Genomic DNA, 24,019 nt, shown 5'->3' with positions numbered 1-24,019 from the left:
GGGCTGCGAACCAAAGTATCGCAGGTTTGATTCCCAGCCAGGGTTGCAGGCCACGGCCCCCAGCAACCGCACATTCATGTTTCTGTCTCTCTTTCTCCCTCCCTTCCCTCTCTAAAAATAAATAAGTAAATCTTAAAAAAAAAAGAATAATGGAATTAGAAAATCACTATTTTGTAATACCTAATGAAATAATGAGCAGAGCGATAATCACCAATGATTGCTAAAACTATTAAGTGAAAGGTTGATATATTTTCATAAAAGTACCCAGATGACAACACCTGAACCTACTAACCAGTGTCTTCACTAGAGTAGGACAACTAGACATACTATTGATACACCAGGAAGTGCATAGCACCACCTATGAAGTATTCTTGCCTCAAAAAAACCCCCCAAAAAACAAAACAAAAAACACCCTGAATTTAATCAAGCAACTAGATCTACCAACCAATTTACAGGAAATATGAGATACTGTTAAATGATATCATGAAGATTGAATCATCCAAATCTAAAATGTGAGAAATTCTTTAAGAAAAATGACTAAGTTCTTCAGTTTCTACAATAAATAAATGGTACTGAAAAAAAAAGTACGGAGGGAAAATTTTATAGATTAAAAAGTACTTAAAAGGCACAAATACAATGTGGTCTTTGGATTAAACATACCACTGGTAAAATGTCATTTTTGAGAAAATCTGTCATGACATTAGATAAGATCATCTGATTTATTAATTTTGTGGGATATGATAATAATCTGATTACATTTTTTAAAGTCCTATTTATTTAAGATGCATACTGAGTATTTAGGGAAAACATATGATAATGTTATCTGGGATTTGATTTAAAACATTCCAAAAACAATCATGAGGGTGAAGGTGGTGGAAAACAGATGAAATAAAAATGAAAGAATTGTTGACAGCTGTCTAAACTGAATGATGGGTACATGAGACTTCATTATTCTATTCCACTTTTGTGGATGTATGAAATTTTCCATAATAAAGTCAAAATAAATTGTGCAAAATTTTTTTCTTTTAGAAATCTTGAATTCTCAAGAATCTCATGAGCCTGATTTTCCCAAATGTAAAATTTAAAATCACCAGAGCACCTCTGGGATCTTTTATTGTGGTTTGAGGCCTGATGTAGAAGCTACAGATGAATAGATTAGTAAAATTCAAGCAATTTCTTTTTGGTTGGCTTTTCTTCTCAAATTCTGCCAAAGATAAGTGTTCTAGGACAGATGCAAAGAGAAATGAAGGGTACGGCATTTTAAAATATAGGTAAAAAAATTAATATCACCAGTATTAAGACATATCAACATCATGTATCTCCCTGACACAATAAATTGAGACGGATACAATTTCACAATATCACAATATCACTTGTTCACAAGTGACACAATATCACTTCCATGGTATTTCTTCCCCCAAATATATAACCTCAATCTAAAAATAAGAAAACATCAGCCCTGGCTGGTGTGGCTCAGTGGACTGAGCCGAGGCCTGTGAACCAAAAAGTCACTGATTCAGTTGCCAGTGAGAGCACATGCCTGGGTTGTGGGCCAGGCATTCAGTTAGGGGTGCGTGAGAGGCAACCAACTGATGTATCTCTTGCACACTGATGTTTCTCTCCCTCTCTTTCTCCCTCCCTTACCCTCTCTCTAAAAGTAAAGAAATAAAATCTTAAAAGAAAAGAAAAGAAAAGAAAAGAAAAGATCAGACAAACCCAAACTGAGCAACACTATATAAAATAATGAGCCAATGTTCTTCAAAAATATCATGGTCATGAAAGAACTGTCTAATGCAACATGAAATCCTGCCGTGGATCCTGTATCAGACCAATGATATTGATAGAAAAACTGGTGAAATTTGAGTGAGATCTATAGATTAATAGTACTGCATGAATGTTAATTTCCTGGTTTTGATAATTGCACTATGGTTATATAAGATGTTAACATTAGGGAAACCTAGGTGAAGGTTATATGCATATGAGAACTCTAATTTTCTGCAGAAATCTTACAACTTTTCTCCAAGTATAAAACTCTTTCAAAGTATAAAATTAAAATATATATATATAATCAATAAAAAAAGTTCTATAGTTCACATGGGCATTATTAGACAATGTTGTGATTGCATAAAACCTAGAATGTTACAGTGTTGGCCAAAGAGAAAAAAGCAAATATAGTGCCTCCAAACCTACCCTCCCTAAATCCAGATACAGGGGTTCTTAGTATTTCATTAGGTCAGAAGCACACTGCCTACCTCGCTCTGAATCAGAGCGATCTGAAGAAATAGTTGATCCGATGCTGTCCATTCGTATTCGTTCCATCTCCTGAGGACCCTGGAGCTGTTCCAGTCGCCGCTTCAAAAATCTCTGTTCTCTTTCCAAGTTCTCTAGCTGGTGCTGGCTCTTCCTTTCAGCTTCTTCAAGTTTCTAAAATGAGATTTAGGCTCGTGTATAGTCCAGTACAAACAGTAAAACTGATTTTTACCTAACATCTCAAAAGATTTCTTTGGCAAACATGAATGAATATACAAGTATGAGGAGGGACCCCAAAAAACCTGGAATTTATTTATAAAAAATTGTGTATTTATTCTTACATGTTTAAACTTTAATCACTTTTAAAGTACTCTCCATTTGATGCAATACAGTTTTTGAACTCATTGATTTTGATGCCTTTAAGTGTTTCTACTGTGTTTTGTTTCACCTCTTCCACATCAGCAAAATGTTTCCCTATGAGGACTTTTTTCATCCAGGGAAACAAAAAAAAAGTTGCTGGGGGCCAGATCAGGTAAATAGAGAGGGTGGGGCATGAGGGTCATGCCTTTTGGGGTCAAAAACTGCTAAACAATCAGCACAGTGTAGGCAGGTACACTCCCATCACCCATCATGAAACAGGCAAATTAATTGAGTCTCCCCCCAAAAATTCACTGATGTAGAACACAGCCTCTCACAACAATGCCAGTTGGTACACTGATACAGATGGGTTACTAGAACACTCACCGAGTGGGGGTAGCCTGTTAGTACAAAGGGTCTGCCCTCCAAAAGATAACTTGTTTTTTGGGGGTACCCCCCACATATATGTGTATGTGCATATAAAAACATACATAAATACATATTTTAAACATCAAAAATAGCTTTTCTTCACTTTTTTGTGTATAATGAATGTCACATTACTAGAACAGTGAGGAATTCCCAAAGTCTGTAAAGTTATCTCCAGGAAAGAGAACTTGCTCTGCAGTGTAGTGTGATGGAAAAACACTAAGGGACCCAGCCAGATGAAGTCATCTCCACCAGAGGGCACAACTGCCTTGTCTCTGGGTATCATCAGAGTAATTGTTATTTTTTCTAGTCTTCCCAGCTCTTCAAATGACCATGCTGTCAAAACAATTCAGTTTGAGCAGGCTATGTTGCTCCCTCCCATCGGATTAGCTGACAAGTTTTTGGATTTCTCTTGAGTTAGTTTTTAAGGAGGGCCCTGGTGAGCTAGGTGATGTATATGAATAGGAATCATTGCTTCTAATGAAACCAAGACTGAAAGAATCATGGGCAAACATGAAAGTTAAAATTCTCACCTTGATGTGTGCTTTGGCTTTGTTGAGCAAACCAAGTGTTGTATGCCTGGTGCAGTCTGGTCCTAGTGGAATCAAAACTTTTAAGCGTTCTAAACACAGGCGCAGATGAGCTCGTCTAAGACAAAAAAGTCAAATCAGTCTGGATAGTCCACTAGAAACATCCTAAAACCTATTTTAAGACAAATAACAATTTGTACATTATTTAGTCTATTACCATGTGACATCCCTACTTCTTCCTTATCTGCAAGTGCAGGCATGCCCACTGATTTTCAGCCTGCCATTTCTGTGCGCCCTACAGCTACCGATCACTTCAGAGTAGTATCGCCAGTGGTAATCTCTGTCAGAGATGATTTAATTTGAACCCACCCCATAAACTATCTCAAATGGAAGTAGGAAAGCATACTAGGGCACTTGTATTTGATTCTGAATGCCTAGAACTGCAGGCTAGAATACAGGTTTTCAGCTAGGGTACCCCCAAGTAGAGTTATTGAACGCAAGATTTCCATTCCCCCCCTTCCATCTTTTACACACACACACACAGCCATCCTACAGTGTTACATGTTATTATGTATCAGGTGGAACCATATCAAATTTATGATATTCAACCATTTCTCACTTATAAAAATGACAACTTCATGAGAACCAACATAATAAAAACAGCAAAATTCTGGGACCAGCTAGGAAAATAGGATTAGGCAAAATACATGGGTCTGTGATCAATTCTAGCCACTGAAACCACAATCTATAAAACAGCCCCTTGCTTCCTAATATCTAAGTGTACCAATTCATTGGTTTTTGATTTTTATTTGTCTCTCTCCCTCTCCACTCTCTTATATATGGGAAAAAGCCAGGTGAAAAATTCTTTACTGAAAGTCATTGCATTCTTTAATCTACCTATCCTGTGGGCAAGTTAGGGGAAATTTCTCCTGGAAATGCTAGCAGGCAGCCTTATGGATTTACCTTCCCTGTACCCTAAAGGAACTATGATCACCATGATGAGAGTTCTGGGCACATAATTCCACCATAAAACAATATTAGTCCACATCTTTGTACCTGTGTTTCATAAGGTATAACATAATTCAGAACAATATATCTGAAAACAATGTTCACAAATGCATTCCTAGTTTACCCCTACTTCTTAAAGAGCTATAACTGAACATTTAACAACTGTCTCAAATGTACCAGGAACAAACACATCTTCCACTTTTTCCTCAAAGGGGGCCAAAATAGTTTCATTAGCTTACTCACCAAACTATGCTTTCTCTGGCTTAATACACATTAAATAATATGAAGTGAAATTCTCAAATGCTAGCATTCTGAAAGAGGGGTATACAAGCAAGGATGATTAAAGGTAGTAAAATCAGAGATTTGGCTAATGAATCATTAAGATTCTTCTAGTATCCACTAGCCTAGCTATAAAGGTCTGTTAGTATTTCCACTCCAAATCTACTGAGTTCAATAATTCAACTCTAATAATTAGCTCCAGGCTGAAACCTGACATACCTGATGTGGATAAAAGAGTTTTTTATTTTCCCTAAATCAACAGATTCCCCTTACTGTGATTTCATAATTAAAAAGTTGCTTTCCTCCCCTGCTGTGCTACCTCAAATCACAGACCCTTTAACAAAATATTCATTTTTAACTGGAAAACCTTTTAGGTGAGGTCTCTCACGTGATCACAGAGTGCGTGCTCTTGCTGAGCAGACTAAAAACAAAAGAAAACCCACAGTAAAAAATGCCCTTAAACTCTTCATTAGGATTATTATAGCATATACCTAACAACTGCACTGATGACATGACTGGAGGTTGGAGAGAATTACTGCTGCCTTGGGAGCCTTGCTAATAATTAGAGGCCCCCAAGGGGCTCTGACTTAAGTCATCTAAAAAGGTTAACAAAGCAACTAACTGGCAAAGTTAACAAGTATGTTGGCACAATAACAACTTGCCAATTTTGTTTAAATTGCTCTAAACAAAAAATTCAGTGTATATATAGGAAATACTTTTTAGTTTAAGAGACTTCACAATGATATCTTTACATCATGGAAAAAATGGGTGGGTCAATTTTCTATTTTGTGAGACATAAGTTAAAGTCATTAAAATCTGGGCAGAAATCGACTAACAATGTTAAAATGTCTACATTCTCTCTCTTTCTCTCTTTTAATCATGCAGTTGTATACTTATTAGATGACTTTTGTATACTCAGCAATGTACCAGATGCTTGCTTGAGTGGGAGACGTAAAAAAAAAAAAAGTAAACTTTAAGACTGGATAATCTAGACTGGAGAACAGAATATACTGTTTTGTTTCATTTGGTTCATAATGAAATGAGTCATACAGATAGCAAGGGCAACAGAATCTGAATAAAAAAGAGATTGTAATTGGAGGAGGTAGACCTAAAAGGCTGAAACTTGACTTTGGACTTTGGGGATATTGAATTTGTCTATGAAAAAGCAAGGCTCTTCAAGGTAATTAAAAGAAGAGTAAAGAGTTCAAGTTCATATTTGGGACCAAGTGTAAACCTAAAACCTAAAATACCTTAGTTTTTTCATTCAAGGGAAAGCAACTGACTCGGAATTCTATAAAAAATATATAAGCCAAGTTTAGCAGTCTGGGGATCTGCAGGAGCACAGTCAAACCAGGAGAGACACAGGCCAAGGGAGTGAGGCGTAAGAATGAACAAGGAAGGCAAACTATTTTTTATTAGCTACTGCCAAACATTTCTTCAGTCAAATAATTGTAAGTGTGCTCCAAGAAACAGCTTACACCAATAAAACCTATCCTGAGCTATCACGTCACACAAAGGCCAATGATGCCATTTTCTACGTTTTATAAATACAGTCCTCAAAATAGGTAACAGTACAAAGGATAAGTGGTGAATGATGTCCTCTGCCCTCCTGTGGGAAGAGGTGTATCTGTGGGAGCCAAATGTCTTTTCTTACAGTTTTTGTACTTGTAACTGAATCAGGCATTTTGAGAGTAGAATGACAAAGGGTTAATGGCAGGTGAAGGATAGCAGCTAACCAAGGGGACACCACCCACACTTTTCAAAGGTGCCATCCAAATACTGCACCCAGTTTTCCATATGTGCTTAATGCACTTAGGTACACACTTTTCGAGAGCAATGGACACCCTGTGACTGTAAACTGTATGGCAAAATTCTTCTTCCCTTACAATGGCGCTTTGCTATTCTCCACCCTTTCTCCCATAGTCTCCCTGCTGGTAACCAGATTGCAAGCTTAACCACCAACGACCTAGAAAGGCATATCTTTTGATGCCATCTGGTCCTTTCTTTTCTTGCCTTCATTATCACGTGACTGGTAGCTCAGGAGACTCCTGTACGTGTTTGACAAATCTTAGGCTGTAAGATACTGGTGGGAGAAAAGAAGACAGGAGACAGAGAAGAAAAAAGCTTGGTTTGATTTGAAAATCCTTATGTCCTGAGGGGAAAAAAAATTGCTAGTATCATATACATGATGTTTTCCAAGTTTCCAAAGAGTGGAAGAGCTGACAGACAACATGGATTCTTAGGCATGACCTACACACCTTTACAAAGCAGGGTAAGAAGGCTGGGGAAAGTTAAGGCTGCCGGGCTGATGAACACTAGGCTACTAGCAACCAAAAGAAAAAACCTGACATCGTCAAATCTATGGAACTAGACTTGATCAAAAATGAGAAAACAGTTTAGCTCCCTGGTTAGCATTTACTTACCCTTTCACAACACATGAATGGCACGATAAAAATGATAAAACTAAAGTCTGTCCTAATTTAGCACGAGGGACTGTAAAGTTAGGGTTACACACTGCAGCAGGAAGTGCCCTGTGAGAAAACTCAGTTTCCTTGCTGAGAGACAAGGAGCAAGAGAACGGAGAGATACCAAAGTACTTTTATTTTCAAAGATGCTTTGAGGTCTATTTTAAAATGAGATTTAAAAGTGGGTTTTACCCAGGGGAAGAGGCAATTCCCAGTGACTAAGCCTGTCAGAGAGAGGGTCCTATCAAAAGTACCCATACCTTCAAAAAGGGCAAGCCCCTTGTGGGAAAAGGAACAATTAGAGTCTGTTTGGCTTTCATTTTGGTAGACTAGGATCATTTTCCTCTGAGGGAACCAAAGCTGCTTTTGATTTCAAACCCTGTAAACTCTACTGCCAAACTGAAATATCACAGAACATGAGGGGAAATGATTTTGCTATTAAATGGCCCCTCCTAGTAGTTGTGACATTTTAAAGCACAGGTATATCAACTACAAGAAGCACACAGTGTTGAAGGGAAAGAAAGAATTCCCTTTCAGAGAAAAACTGCAAGTAGCACACGATGATGTTTTTCAAATCGTCTCTGGAAACTCTAATCCCGCTGCCCAACAATAAGAAATTTAACGCGCCTGCCCAGTCTCACAAACCATCCACTGGCTGATGCCCTTGAAGGCATGGTCCTTCACTGGAACTTGTCTTTCATTCCTTCACTAAAAGATACCAAGACTTTGCCAAGTAAGTGAATCAAAATGGAAAACAAGTCAAGTGATAGGGACAGTACTTGCATTTTGCATTTTCCTCTCTACTGAATATTACGCAATGGGTTTTGAGTCCTCCCTTGAGCCACATTCTTCAAAGCTGCAGTGGGTTGTGGCCAGGTTTCCCAACTTGTTACACAACACTTTTGCACACGACAGCAACTAGCTGCTTATCCTACACATTTTATATTCCAACGTTTCTCCAAAATTCAATGTGTTGAGAATCTTCCGAAAATCTCCAAAATTTCTCCCCCAAATCTGCCTTCCTGCTTTGATGAAAAATGACATTAAAAATGGATCGAAATATCAAACACATTTGTGCTGCTAGTGAATTTCATTTACAAAAACAAATATCACATTCTGCCATTCAGCTTATTCCGTTTGTGAAATAAGAAAGCTTTAACCCTGGCTGGTGTGGCTCAGTGGACTGAGTGCCAACCTAAGAACAAAAGGGTCACTGGGTCGATTCCCAGTCAGGGCACATGCCTGGGTTGCATGCAAGGTCCCCAGTAGGGGGCACATGAGAGGCAACCACACACACTGATGTTTCTCTCCCTCTCTTTCTCCCTCCCTTCCCCTCTGTCTAAAAAGAAAATAAATTTTAAAACATTTTAAAAAGAAAGCTTAGACAAGTGGTTCCCATAAAACAGCATATGATATTATGTTTCACTTACAACTTATATATTATCTCCTTCACAAAAAATAAATGGGACTATAAACTCCCAGGTAGTAATTTGGTAAAGGGCATTTCCCTAGCATCAGAACTGACTGAGGTGTAATGGGGCTTAATGACAACAACATAAAAACTCAGGAGAATAGCTAGGACCCTCTTCTCAATTTTCAAAGAAAGATGCTTTCATTAATATTCCTCTTAATTCAACTGGTATCTTGTAAAATAACAAAATAGGAATATTACCAAGTGTTGTAATGAAGTTTCAAATTATAAATACAATTTATATAAATTATTCTATGGTCACACTGTCCACCTAAGTACTAAAGGGCTCATTTATATACAAATAAATAAAATCAGTAAGGCTGAGATACATGTTAGTCACTCTTGAAAGACTTTTAAAAATCACTTTCTCCTAATAAAATCTAAGTAGTTCTTAGAGTAGGGAGCCAGAGAGTATTTAAAGCCAGAAGGTTAAATACAGTGTGCCTTCCCAAAGTCGTAGTTTTCCTCTAAGATTTGGAAGAAAAACACTATTTTATAAAAAAAAAACAAGCATAGGTCTTAACAATATACTTTTATGATGAAAAAGACTTCAAATAAATCTCAAACTGCATCCCATGATCTCCAGGAATCCATGCTGAAACTACCGGAGCGTATTACTGCAGATCACCATCACAGCTTTGGGTCTCAGAACACCCATCTGAGTCATAACTGAAAGTATGTCTTTCAAAGGTTTAGACAGAGAGGAAGAGTGGAGGAGTAGTGGGGAGGTGGGGAGAAAAGAGAAGCAATGTGAGTACTCAGTAAATTAATGATGAGAAAATAGTGACACACTCTTTCTCAAACTATACAGAATCCATGTTGGCTACAATGTATTTAGTCTTAACATCTTAGAGATACGAAGAAGATGAAGTGCCATTCAGGCAATAAAAACGGTCAACAGTAAACAATGGGCCCCACCCTATCCTATCACTGAACTAGATGTAAAGATTTTTTTGAAAGAGGCCTGCAGTAATTAATCTTCATTCATTTTAGCCTTCTGCGTACCACCTTTCCAGCCCCATTTCCTATCACCTCCTGAAAACCGCTTCCACAAACCGAATGTGCTTCCGTATTTACTGATTTCGCCATCTGGAATGTCCCCTCCACTGTCCATCCAGTGAGCATCTAACTCATTTGTCAGCCCATTGCCCAAGTATTCTTTCTTCCATGAGGCCTTCCGTGCCATACCCGTCCCTCACATAATTAATACTTGATTTTCACACTAATCACACTGTATTTTAATTATCTTCTAGACAAGACTGAATTCACACTTTCAGTCATTTCAGTCCATCAAATACCGAACAAAAACAATGAACCACAGTGGGGAGGAAGAATGTAACATAATTTCCAGTGGATTTATCTGGGACTCTGTAGCTCACCAAAGTTGAGGTAACAATACTGGGGCCTCTAACCAGGATAATCAGATGCTAGGCCAACATTCATCAGAGATCTGCCTATGGATGCCAGAATTCGACACTGGGTTTTTTTGTGTGCAGCTGAGGTCACCACAAAGATGACTGCATGTAGAGTAACCAACAATCTCCAACCTAACTCTTGATTAGAGTCGGCATCTCTTTCAATAGTGAAGTATAGTGTTAAGAATTGCAGGTATTACAGTGAAGTGACTTATCAAAGGATTTATAGTGATGACAACAATGTCTAATAAAATTAAAAAATAATTTTTTCAAGTCTCCAATTTTCTTGGCACCAATTTTGACTTTTAGATGTTATTAACAGGCTTCCTAGCAAATAGAAAATCTGACTGGTATTTAAGTTGGGCCTCTGTTCCATTTGTTCAAGAAATAGTGATAATAACAAGTATAATGGTACGAAGGGAGTTACTGAGGAGAAAATGGAAAAGAAACAGCGAAGAAAACCCAGGTACGAAAGGGAAAAGTCTAAAAAGAAGTACTCTATAATGCACAGGGAAAAATTAACTGAACAGTTTTTATCCCAACTGATAATATGAGAAATTAGTGTTTGCAAAATTTTACAAGATCCCAGGGCTGCTGATCAGATGGAGCTTACAATGCAGAACACACGAACAAATTATTTTTTCCAGTGTCATGCAGTCATCTCTAAGGAAGACTTGACTTTTGACAGACTCATTTGAAAAAAAATAATTAAAATCTGGTTCCAGAGGCATCTATTATTCACTGAAACTCCCACAAGGAACCCAATCTCCAAAGTGATTTAACAGAAATTGTTCACTTGATGTCCACTCTGAGCTAAATTTAGATTCATCCCCTCTATGTTTATGAGGATTTGGTTTAAAAAACAAAATAACAACAACAAAAAAAAACTTATTCATTCACCATATTTCTTCTTTGGTCACACAAGAACTTTCTGTATTCCAAGTTTCAAAGTCTGGGAAATAGGGCTACATCACTGGAGAAAACAGTGGCAATTTGTTCTAAATACAAAATAGCTTATTTTCCTTTGGCAACTCTCCAGGGGTTTTGGTGGAGGGAAAGGATACTCTTCTCTGGAGAGATCAGCAGAGATCAGGCTCTGAACCTGGCCTACTGTCAAAACTCAGCTGTGAGTGGAAGAGAAATTTAAAAAAATTATTTACCTTTCACATGTATTTGGAAACTGATTAAAGATTTTTGGCATTGTTAGCAGTTTTTCTACTCTTCAGCCTTTTGTTGGTGTTCACCCTATTCTGGCAGCCCCCATTGGCTGATTTAATGGTACCAAGGGGCTGAGAAGTGTTGCTGCCCAAAAGAAAAAGCATTCTCACAGGGACTGGGAAGGCAATCTGCAATCACAACAGTAGCTACTTGTTAATTTTCTATTTGAAACACAGTGATGTCAATAGTATTGTACCCTGCCAGCCACCATGGGGTAAAGTACATTTTGAAACCAAAACAAACTTCCTACGTGCTGGCAAGTCAGATCTGAGACACAGTGATAAGGTTCTGTAAGACACTGCCCTAGTTTCATATGCAAAATGCACATAACAAGCACTGGTCTACTCTGCTATAAAAGTTTGTTTTTTAAGTTTAAGCCTAACTCTCAAAGTCCATTCCCATCCACAGGCCAGTGGAATTATTTTATTATATCAAATTATAGTTCAGAATGGCAGAGGGAAATGAAAAAATATTGTTACTGATCTCTAATAAAATGGTGAGCCTACATAGCACAAATAGTACACTCAAAGAATGCTTTGTAATGTAAATATTTGTTTAGAAGCATAAAATGAAAATAGCACAATGCCTTTTAAAAATGGCCCTGCTAATAAGATGATTCGTGTAATAGTTCATTTTAAGGGGGTGTATCCACTTGGGAGGAAAGACATGTTTTATTAACAGGAACACTCTGGCCTAAGAATTGCTGCGTCCCTGGAAGATGAATATTCACAATGTGTACTGAATGTGAGTAACCTGAAATAGGGAGTTAAATGATTAAAAGTGGTGGCCATGCTCACTACTGGCAGACGGCAAATGATTTAGCATAGCTGGATATCTGCCAATTCAGTCAAGTCAGCTAGGGATTATTTTTAATGTCCCATTTTAGTACAATTTCCCCCAAATCAAAATGCAGGGAGTTTTGTTTATTTATTTTGTTTTGTGTTTTTGGGGGGGTACAAAATTTGGGGCAGGAAAAAGTCACCAGGAGCAGCTGTTTGGCCAATCTGTAATTAAAACCCACTGGGCATTTGGAACCTCTAAAAAAATAAGATTCAGAGAATTTTAAGCATCATAGTTCTGACAATGACCGAGAAAGAATTCATGTTTTGGTATATCATCTTATTTCAAAGTTACTTAACTCTCCTGATCTTTCTCTTTCATTATACTGTATCACATTTTTTTTCTGACCACAAAGGGTCCAACTGAAGAGTACTTTTTGAGTTGCTTTTGGAGGCAGCCTCACATAACACCTGGCATCAATCCTGAGCATGCTGTTCTCTGATAAAGCAAAATTTTCTTCAGTACTGTATTTGGGCACTGACGGATTAACATTTTTTAGGCAGGTAGAAAGTGAGCATACCTTAAGAACTACTTCACTTTTTAAAACCCTTCTGAATGGGAAACGGTATTAAGGTATTCAATGGATTAACAACAAATACAATAGTCTCCTGAAAAATAAACTCTTACCAGTTAAAAAACTGGGTTCAAAAGTATGACTGGGTTGCAACACTACAGGTTTTGACTTATTTCTGAATTTTATTTTGGTTCTCCTCTGGATCAGTCCAGGAAAAAATTAAGTAAGAGAATCAGAGATCTAATATTTATTTTGTGTGATTCTACTCTCAACTCAATACCATTATAGTATTCTGTCCAAGAAGGACTGCTGCACAAGTACCATTACACTTTGATTCCAGAAGAATGGTCCTGAAAAAAAATCTATATTGTTTTGTGGCTTTCAGAAGAAGGAAAATCCAGGATGAGGGAACATGTTCATTTTGTTACCACTGCCCATCAAAATCCTGGCTGTTTGTCAGGGCAGGCTATGTGGCTCTCTTGTCTAAGTATATCGCAACAACAAGAACATAAAAGCTACTGCTCCAGCCAAAGAAGTTAGTAGATTTTGGAGGATAAATTTGCCCAACTTGGCTACATTTCCTTTCAAATATTAGAGATATTACAGGACGAAAGTCCTAAAACAGCTTTCAGGATTACCATCATCTCTAATCTCAGGGAACAAATGATCTTTTAAAACGATGAAAAATAAAACCCAAAATCTAGTCATTATTTTCTTTTAAACACATCAGTATTTCCTGAACATTCAGGCCAGTAAATACAGTTCATGTTTCCTCCTCGTATGACCCAATACATGCAGCAGCCAAGTCCAACTGCTTTCAAGGGAGTTCTCAGAGACCAGTATCACCAAACTGCTCTTTAGGAAAGCTTCCCCCATTACAAAAATAGCAACTCTTGAAAAGTTGTTCGGCTCTATCTAAATCGTGTTATGTTTACAAATGTTTTAACTACAAAGATGGAATTTCCAATGGAAAAAGAACCTTATTTAGAAGAGACTGGATTTTTTTTTATAGTTATGCCAAAGACAAGCTGTTCTATAATTTGTGAATCAGGCTGGAATAAAGTGAATCAAGAGAGAAAAACATACAGACGTTACAATCCTAGAGAAAAATGCTGTAATTGGTCACACCAAGGACCCAAATGCCAGAGTATGTTTGTCAGTGACACCAACAGATGGCTCGAGGAAACTATGATGGCTGTCCTCCACAACAATCCATACATACTACAAAAACATACCCCTAACATCTTTATAATAAAGTACAACCATGATATTTTAAAGAACAGATCTAAATTGCTTTGATTTTATTTTCATTTTTTATTAGGGTAATTAGCCCCTATATAGCTAGCATTCATTGTGTAAAGTAGGACTATCTTCTTTTTCTTCTTTTTTAATTCAAAAACAACTCCTTTAAGCTTCAAGGGAGTATACTCCCTAATTCTAATTATTATAATTTTGATGAAAAAAAATCTTAGTGTACCTTTTCTTAATTTCCAGAATTCTCCCTTATTCTAATTTATCTATTGCATTTCCAGATTGGCCCATATTTTTCTCATTTAATTTTAAATTATTTTAAAGGGTCAGCTTTGCTCTAATTACTTTTGAATAAATATATTAAAAAATAAAGCATTCTGTGAAAAAGTAGATTTTTAATGGCATAAAATCTTATTATTAACTTCTCATATTAGTTTTTAGGCAAACTATATTGAAATTTTTAAAAGTCAATAAATAAAGTTGATTTAGTAGAGCAGGCAGAAAGTTTATAAAGGCAAATGATTTCCCACAGAAACATCTTATTCAGGGTTCTCTATTAAAGGATAAACCGGGAAACACTCAGATGAAATGTAAGTTACAAGGGTAAATAAATGACCCCAAAAGTTTCTTCATCACATAGGAGTTATTAGAATAAAATGAACATCTTCAACAGTACTCCAAAACAAAATAACATCTAAGAGATTCTGGAGAGCTGTGGATATTATTAGTCATCCTTTTTCACCTGAAGCTATAGCAGATTTATCTGTCCCCGCTGAAGCTTTTGGCTGTTCGCACAAGACACCTGGGCATTCACCAACATTGCTGCTATAAATGAGGGAGAGCCATAGTAGGCACTCTTTCATTGGGAAAACACAGTCATTAAATATGATACTATATTTTAGCTGCCACTAAAGACATAGCAGAAAAGCAACCATAGATTAAGAGAATAAGAAGTTTTATCATACTCTCTAAATGTAGACAGTCCCAGGCCCATGTGTATCTTATCCAGGCTGAAAAGCTGAAAGTCCACTTTCACCTCAAAATAAGTGACAACATATGATTAAGACAGAGCAAAAAAGTTTCAGAGGCAGTATTTCTCCTGAAAACCCTTTCAAACATACTAAAAATGTGATAAAAACCAATTTTGGCAAACCCTTAGAACCATGCAAGTCACAGGAATAATCACTCAAAACCAAGTCATTCATACTAACTTCAGCCCGTGATAATCCCCTAACATGAGTTTGTATCAACTCCCATTGGGAGCACATACAACTTAGCACTTAATTATATATACTGCTTATAGGGGCTTTATAATGATATCTTTTGTATTCCACCTAGTTAGACTATAAATCCTCAAGAGCAAGGCCCAGGACTACTTCTTTTATCCTATCCCCAGCAGCCAGCACACAGTTAGTGCCTAATAAGTGCTTGTCATTTGATTTGTAATTGTCATTAGGAGTCCTTTGTCAGTGCCAGGAACTAATAACCCACTTCAAATGAAGCCTCACTACCACCGATGATTTTAAATCATAAAACATCATCTTGGGGTTAATGGTATATAAAACTGTTAAGAGACGTTAGCATAGACAACTGACCCATTGCTTATAAGTCATCCTACATTGATTTTCAAAGGAAGTTTAAAACAAATCCTAAATTTTCAAGATCAAGGAACTCTGAAATAAATCTAAAATTTCGACATATTTCCTGGTTATCACAAATAAAAGTGAAAAAAGTGGGAAAGGGGACAGAGTTAGAGAGAAGGGTCAAATTGCACTTTAATGAAAATAGTAAAACTGCTGCTAAAACATAATTCTTAGTTATTGTTTACTCCTAATCACTGTCAGTTGTACTTGTACTAGCATCTAACCCCCCTGTACTAACATACTCAAAGCTCTATCACAAATGTTGAGAAACCTCTAATTAACCTTCACTTGCCAAGAAAGATAGGGCTATTTAACAAAATGAAGCTGCCAAGTACAAACATGTGTTTGAGCTCCAGCTTTGCTATGTCTAAACTAAGAAATCCTAGATAGACATAGGATACAGTACTTCTTAGTTTCCTAAAAGGCTTTTCCATTGAGGACAACCAACTGAAAAATCTTTTCTATTCTTTTCTATTTCATTCAAATAAATATTATAAAACTAAGTATTGACTACAATTTTAAAATAAAAAGATTTTTACCGTAGCAGATTCTAAGGCAAATTAAACATTTAGAAAATGACAGGCAAATATCTATTAATTTTATCACAAGTAAATTAATCTACATATCTTTATCCTTATCTACATGAAAATAAAAAAATCTATGATCTCAAAAATAGTGAAAAACTAATCACAAATATATTTCTTCCAAGCACAGCAGATCAAAATATGTTAAACGTAGTTTTTAAAAATTTCTGCCCTGACTGGTGTGGCATAGTGGACGGAGTACCTGCCTGCAAGCAAAGGGTCACTGGTTTGATTCCCAGTCAGGGTGTATGCCTGGGTTGTGGGCCAGGTTGCCAGGAGGGGGCACACAAGAGGCAATTACATATTGATCTTTCTCTCCCTATCTTTCCTCTTCCCTTCTCCTCTCTCTAAAAATAAATAAATAAAATATTTTTAAAATTCCCAATAAAATGTTCAACAGGGAAAGAACAAGTTTTAATATACCATATTTAAAATATACTGAAGTAGTCAGAGATCATTTCCTATATAATAAACACTTGTTATCTCTATTTTAATTACTTCAGTTTCAAAACAGCCAAACTTGTAACTGCTTTTTAAACAAATATATACATATATATTCATACATACATATATTTTTTTTAATTCTGGCATAATAAATGGTTCTAGATGAATACCTATGAGATCCAATTGGCCAATTCAATACAATCTCTTTGGCTAGAAGTATTTATGGAAATTCCCAGCATTCTATGATGTTTTCTTAAAGCTATTAATTCTAAACTAAGAAAGACATTAACTTTCAAAAAAAGAATAAATCTTCCTAAGGCTCCACCCAAGAACAATCTCAGCTGATTATGGAAACTTCCATGAAAGAATCTGTTTAAATAATTATACAGGCTTTTAATGATGTCAGATTAAACAGCTATCAAAATAAACCAAGTTACAAAAAAATTAGAAGCAAAACCGTATTAACACAGCTGCAGATAAAAATCATAGGAAGAGTCTGTATCTCAAAAAGCAAGCTGAAATTTAATGAGATCTAATATCAAGTACAGAGCTCTGTAGACAAATCACGATAATATATGAAGGACTGGACAAATATAAATTCCAAACATCTTGAGGAAATGTTTACACAATAAAAAAAGATCTGTCACAGATTCTGTGTTACTTATAGTAAAATTTTAAGTCACAATTGTGTTTCTTGGTCAGCTGTACAAATTCAAATACAGAAAGAAATGTACTTTCATCTGTATAACACCAGCACACTCAAGAGGCATTTTCCTATGGTACACAACTTTAGCAGAGATCCCATTATGAAGCACAATCACCACATATTTCCTAAGTGGGTCATATTACCTAGAATATCCTATGAGGACAAACTGTTCTCTCTGAAGCAGGAGTGGAGGACTAAACTATTTTTCTTGGAAAGGGAAGATATTTGCAGGGTAGCAAATATCTCACTATGTGCCTTCCTAAAATATTTTCTATCTCCAAGTGGTCTCATACACACATACAACAAACTAAAACAAAGCACACATACACACACACAAACACAGCTATTTATCTGACTTCTCATTTAACTTTTTTCTCTTAATCCAACACAAGGGACACAGATTACTACAAAAATCAAACAAACAAAAATGTTCATCACTAATTCACTAAGCACCTGTTACATGTAAGACACCATGTCAGGAGTAAGTTACAGTCTACTGTCGCCTCATAGACTACATGTGATCTAGAAAGGGAGGACATTACAGTATAAGGTAGTAGTGTGGGTTAAAATTCATACAAATGACACAAACAGTGAACAGGTAGGAATTTAGAAAAGATACCACTCTAGATAATCAGGAAAGACTTCATGAAAAACCTACATATCAGCTGTATAGGAAGGCAGTGTGAAAAAGTTCTGGTTTGGGAATCGGAAAATCTAGGTTCTCATCCTGTCTTGTCATTAATCAGCCTGGTGGGACACATAACTTGGAGGGACTCAGGTTTCCTTATCCATAAAATAACAATGGCTTTCTAAGATCCCTTCCAGCTTTATTACCTATGGAAATGTATGGGTAAGATTACCATACATTATCGCCTATTTAAAGCCTTTAAGTTCACAAGTAACATAATTTTACTACAAAAACTTTAGCAATAAAATCAACACAGTAGTTTCTCCTCAATTCTCTCTCCCTTTCCCAGAGGCTTTCACATCGGTTTGACATGTCTCTTTCCAGAACTTCCCATGCATTTACATACAAGATTGTGGTATTTTTTAACATAAATAAAATCATACTGGAAATATAATTTTGCAATTGGCTTTCTTCACTTAGTTATGTCTTAGAAATCTCTTCACATATACACATAGAGGCCTATATCATTCTTTTTATCTACTTCAAATTTATGGATGTAGTATCATTTATTTAGCCATTCCCCTATTGACAGGAATTCATATTATTTCTAATTTTTGGTTATTATAAACACTTTTGTTATTCTTGCTCATGCTTCTATGTGCACTGGAAGTTCAAGAGGAGAGTGGGGAGAAAAAGAGTCAAGGAATTTGAGCCAAAAGCATAAAGGCAGAAAATATAGGGGAAGATAAAGAAGTTCGAACCAAGTTCATATTTTCAGCAAAAGAGGAAATAGGAGTCACAACAACATATAGGGAAATACTGTTAGACCAGGAGTCGAAAGATATGGGTTCTAGCCGCCCTTGGTTCAAAAACTAGTTCTGAAAAATAAAAAGTAGGATTCAGTACTTAAAATCTCAGAATGTTTTCCAGACTAGAAGAGATCTTAAAGATCATTTAATTCTACCACCTAATTTTAGAAAACTAAAGTCCTACCCTAAAACTACAGTGTGATACGGATAATGCCTAGCTTTGTGCTTTACCTCCCACTCTGCTGAAGGGATTTTTTAAAAAGTTTGAATAGTTACCATGATAAACAATATAGGAAAACAGTAAGTAAAATGGCTGATCCATAAGGAGGTTGCAATTAAAGACAGCATAAATTTCAAGTTGACCCAGTCAGCATAGCTGATTTCCAGCAACCCTTAGCAACTTGGAGGAGAAAAAAAGTAAACAGTGGAGATGTCCTAAAATTAGAGATGGAATTGCAAACTATCAAGAGAGTGAGGATATTATTGAAAAGCTACTTTTTAAAAAAAGATTTTATTTATTTATTTTTAGGGAGTGCCAAATGGAGGGAGAGAAAAGGGGAGAGAAATATCAATCAGTTGCCTCTCGCATGCCCCTAAAAGGAGCCCTATCTGGAATCAAACCCACAACCCTTCAGTTTGCATGATGACACCCAACCCACTCAGCCACACCAGCCCAGGTGGAAAGCTACTTTGATTGCCCAAATAGTGAGGAAGAAAAACTCCAATATGCTGACCTGCAGCTTTCTCTTCAGATTGTTTATAGACCAACATTTTAAATAAGCTAAGTCATCCTTCCTTGGAATTTTGTGTAACATCAGTGTGCTTCTCCCTCCTGGTATGACACACCTTCATCTAGTGATCACTGGCACCTATTAAAATGACTAATTCGATACAGCAGTATCACAAAACAGCCACCACAAGACTGGATTTCTGGAGCCTGAGCAAATACAAACTTGTCAAAGAATAGAAAAAAAAATGTGACCAGGATTTAGCACAATGATGTTTACTTGTTACATTTCCTTAGGTCTATGCTTCTCAGGGAGAATTCTAGCTTTATACAAGTATTTACTATTTATCACTATAAAATAATTACTCATTGTAAAATAATCTTTTATCATTGTAGCTATAGTGCCATGTGTTATAATATTACTTATGAATTTTACAAAGTTTCAAAGTTTTAATGAGATAAGGTTCTAAGCTCATTTTTTCCAGCTGCTCTCTCATTTCGTGTTTCTGGGGGTTGGGGGCTGTTACATATATACATGTGTATGTGTGTATTTATATCAAGGAAAATGCTTTGGAGACAACAGAATAATAAAGTTTCTAATATGCCTACAATTATGGAACTTAAAACATTCAGGATCTCTTCCCTGTGCTTGAGCAAGCAATAGCCAACATGTCAGGGTGGGACTCTTACAACAACAAAAACAAGGACAATGAGGAAGAACAAGAGAAGGTCCTTGAAGCAGAGGGAGAATATAAATATTCAGCAAGAGATAGTTTAATTTTTTTTTTGGTTGATGATTCTAGGGCAGTATTTAAATCTCAGAGTGAAGGTGAATTGGCTCAATTTGACATGAGCATCCAGTGTATCCAGAGTATGTACACCAGCAAGATCACAAGCAATGATCAAGAGCTCTTGGCTGTGGTGTTCTATGGTACCAAGAAGGACAAAACCTCAGTGAGTTTCAAAAATATTTACATCGCATAGGAGCTGAATAATCCAGGAGTTAAACAAATGCTAAAGCTTGCCCAGTTTAAGGGGCAGCAGGGGAAAAAAACATTCCCAAGACCTGACTGGCTATGGATGTGACTACATGGAGTGCTGTGGGTTCAAGATGAGCCATACAGTACCATGCTGCTCACCAACACAGATGGCAATGACAATGCCAAAGCCAGCAGGGCCAGGGATTTCCATAACTCAGGTATCTTCCTTGACTTTTGCACTGAAAAAACACAGGGGCTTTGACATATCCTTATTTTAAAGATATCTTCAGCATAGCAGAAGATGAGGACCAAGGGGTTCACTTTTAGGAATCAAGCAAGCTAGATGGTCGAGGAAGGGTTGTGCCAAGGACATCAGAAAGTGAGCACTCAGCAGGTTCAAGTTTAAGCTCAACAAAGATAATGCTCACTGTCAGCATTAAAATATGGTCCAGAAAGCTCTCAAACCTTCTCCAATCAGGCTTTATGGGGAAACAAATGAACCAGTGAAAACCAGGCCGTGGACATTTAATGTAAATACAGGTGGTTTGCTTCTGCCTAGAAGCCACCAAGAGATCTCAGATCTGAGTCATCAGATTGTACTAGAGAGAGAGGAATGAAATAGCTAAAACAGTCTGATGAACCAGGTTTGGTTCTCATCAGTTTCAAGTCCTTGAAAATGCTGAAGAAACACCATTACCTGAGACCCTCCCTGTTCGGTGTACCCTCAGGAGTCCATGGGTAATGTGAGCTCAACCTTGTTCCGAGTTCTACTCATGAAGTGTCTGGAGAAGGAGGTCATGGTAATGTGCAGATACACCCTTTGCCAGAATGCCCGCTCTTATTCTGTGGCTTTGATGCCAGAGGAAAAGGAACTGGATGATCAGAAAATTCAGGTGGCTTTCCCCAGGCTTTCAGCTCGTCTTCTTACCTTATGCTGATGATAAATGGAAGGTGCCCTTTACTAAAAAAGTCATGGCAAACCCAGAGCAGGGAGACAAGATGAAGGCTATTGTTCAGAAGCTCTGCTTTAAATATAGAAGTGACAGCTCTGAGAACCCGGTGCTGCGGCAGCACTTCAGGAACCTAGAGGCCTTGGCTTTGAATTTGACAGAGCCCGAACAAGCGGTAGATCTGACATTGCCCAAGGTTGAAGCACTGGATAAAAGACTGGGTTACCTCATGGATGAGCTTAAGGAACCTGTGTACCTACCACATTACAATCCTGAGGAGAAAGTTCTCAAGCAAAAATAAGATGATGAAGGTTCTGAAGGCCCAAAGAGGAACTGAAGGCCCATGCCAGCAAGGACGTGCTGGATAAGCTCACTGTGCCCATGCTGAAGGAAGCCTGCAAGGTGTATGGGCTGAAGGGCAGGATGAGGAAGCAGGAGCTGCTGGACATGCTCACCAGGCACTTCCAACACTGACCAGACACTGTACACCCAGCCACCCTTCCACTCTGTCGCCAGGCTGCCTGGTTTTGCTCTCAAGTTAAAAGTGTTTTTCTTGAACCAGAAGAGTTGCCTGACAGAAGCCAGGACTTTACATTTATGAGACTTTCTGTTGTCATGGAGACAGTATAACTCTCCCATTTCGCTGAGCTTTATTCTCCTGTCTGAATAAAAAGCCCTAATTTTGTACTATTTAAAAAAAAAATTCACAGAACTATAAAACTTTTCATGTAGGGAAGGAATTCAGAGGTCATCTAGGTCTCCTTCTTTGATAGCAGAGGAAAGCAAGGCCCCCAGAATTGAAATAACTTATTTGACACCCACAGTCTACCAGTAGCAGAGATGAAAAGAAAAATTATCTTCTGATTTCTGGTACACTTCTCACATCAATGTATTACATATCCTCAAAGAAGTCATCTGTGTTGGATTTCAGGTATCTTTTTGACAATTTAGCTCCCAAGCCATGTATAGTATTAAAACTACCTTTCTCCATTTGCTTTTCCCAAAATAACAACAAAAGTCAATTTAATTATGAGTTCATTAAGTTTCAACTTTTCTTGATTTAGAAGATATGAATATAAGCAATATGTTACACATTTGTCCCAGGGCTAAATTAATTATTTTCTAAGTAAATATGTCTTTAGGAACTGGTTAGCAGGTAACCATATTAGGAAATTCTATTCTTATTACTGAATCCTCCTTTTTAGACCTGTGGTTTTTCACTAGTAACACCCATAGGACTTTCGAATGGCAGTATCTACTAGAATACAGGAAAATATAAAAAGTTCAAGATATTATCTTCTTCTCTGCAAAGGTAAAATATATTGAAAGGATCTGAATCTCTTCATTTTTAAAAGATAAATAAATGTAAGACACTGAAGAAGTCAATCAGTTAATAAAAAGATTTCTGACTGATATACCTCTTGGCATTCCTGAATTGCCAAAATTTATACCAAAACAGAAATTTCTTAAGATGAAGATGTTAGTTTAAGAAAAAGTGTTTGAATTGAATTTACTATTAAACCAATGTTTATCAGAACATTTATACTGCAGTAACTACTATATGCAGCAAAGGAATTTAATAAAATATCATATTGTCTTAAAGTTTAGTAGAATTTTGCTCCTGTGAGCACCAGTATAAAAGGTATAGTCAGTTTTATGTATCAAGCACAGTCCTCAAAATAAATTTTATATACAGTATCATACAAAATGATCAAGAAAATCTATTAAATTATTCCTTTTTTAAATTACAAATTCATAGTTTGAGAAGAAGTATTTTCTTAGGCAAGTTATAGCTGCACTGAGACATATACTTTGCAATTACTTGGATAAAAAGCTACTATATCTTCACTACAATATTTTGAAGTCTGACTTATTTGTTTATTCCAGACATAATTTTAGAATCTGAGTGTCAAGTTATAATATTTCTGGGTTATTTTTAAGACTAATGATCTCATCTCTTCCCATGTATCAGCTGTAGAATTGATTTAAACTTTAGGAACTGGATAGCTAGCTGAACTTCTGAGAACACTTGGTTTCTAGAATGCAGTCCTTGTCTGAGTCAGCCTCTGTCACCTTGCAGCCTGGGTCAGGAAGTGGAAAGCTTAGCCTTAATGAGCTATTTCTGACAAAGGTCAATATAGAGACTGTGAATCTATCTAGACACTACTGCAATGACTTCATTGCATAGGCTGCGTTTTAGATGTGTAATTTTATCCTGGCTATGCTTCTTCTATTAACCATCAATTTTATCTGCAAAACCCACCCATTATTTCATCTCTATCTCATATAACATTCAATTCTAATGCTAACAGGTGCCTATTTCTGTACTCTAACAGCTATTTTTAGTTTGTCTAACTAAACTAGTTAGACAAACTAAACTAAACTGTCTCTCTAATTGTTAGTTTACAATTTTCAGAATTCCTACCCATATAAAAATACAGTTAAAATATTCACTGACTTGCATACAAAAATTAATGCACCAATTACATGTCTCTCTAACAAATAATAGTACTCTGCATACTGT

At 36.7% G+C, this 24,019-nt stretch overlaps 1 protein-coding gene and 1 pseudogene across 2 annotated transcripts in view; one reads left to right on the top strand and one right to left on the bottom strand.

Annotated features, from left to right (window-relative positions):
* MXI1 (MAX interactor 1, dimerization protein) overlaps positions 1-24,019 on the bottom strand; it is a 74,735-nt gene that overhangs the window by 4,651 nt on the left and 46,065 nt on the right. For both annotated transcript variants that reach the window (XM_045854143.1, XM_045854144.1), the window contains exons 4-5: positions 3,567-3,681; positions 2,253-2,424 (exon numbers count right to left, since the gene is read on the bottom strand). In XM_045854143.1, coding sequence (XP_045710099.1) covers positions 2,253-2,424; positions 3,567-3,681 — 287 coding nt within the window. The remainder of the gene's footprint in view (positions 1-2,252; positions 2,425-3,566; positions 3,682-24,019) is intronic.
* Positions 20,235-21,969, top strand: LOC123829002 (annotated as a pseudogene).

This window comes from Phyllostomus hastatus, unplaced genomic scaffold (assembly GCF_019186645.2).
Source record: "Phyllostomus hastatus isolate PE091 unplaced genomic scaffold, TTU_PhHast_1.1 phas_scaffold_1066, whole genome shotgun sequence".
Classification (NCBI taxonomy): domain Eukaryota; kingdom Metazoa; phylum Chordata; class Mammalia; order Chiroptera; family Phyllostomidae; genus Phyllostomus; species Phyllostomus hastatus.
Note: the sequence above shows the minus strand (reverse complement) of the source record. Positions and strands in the feature narration are given on the sequence as shown.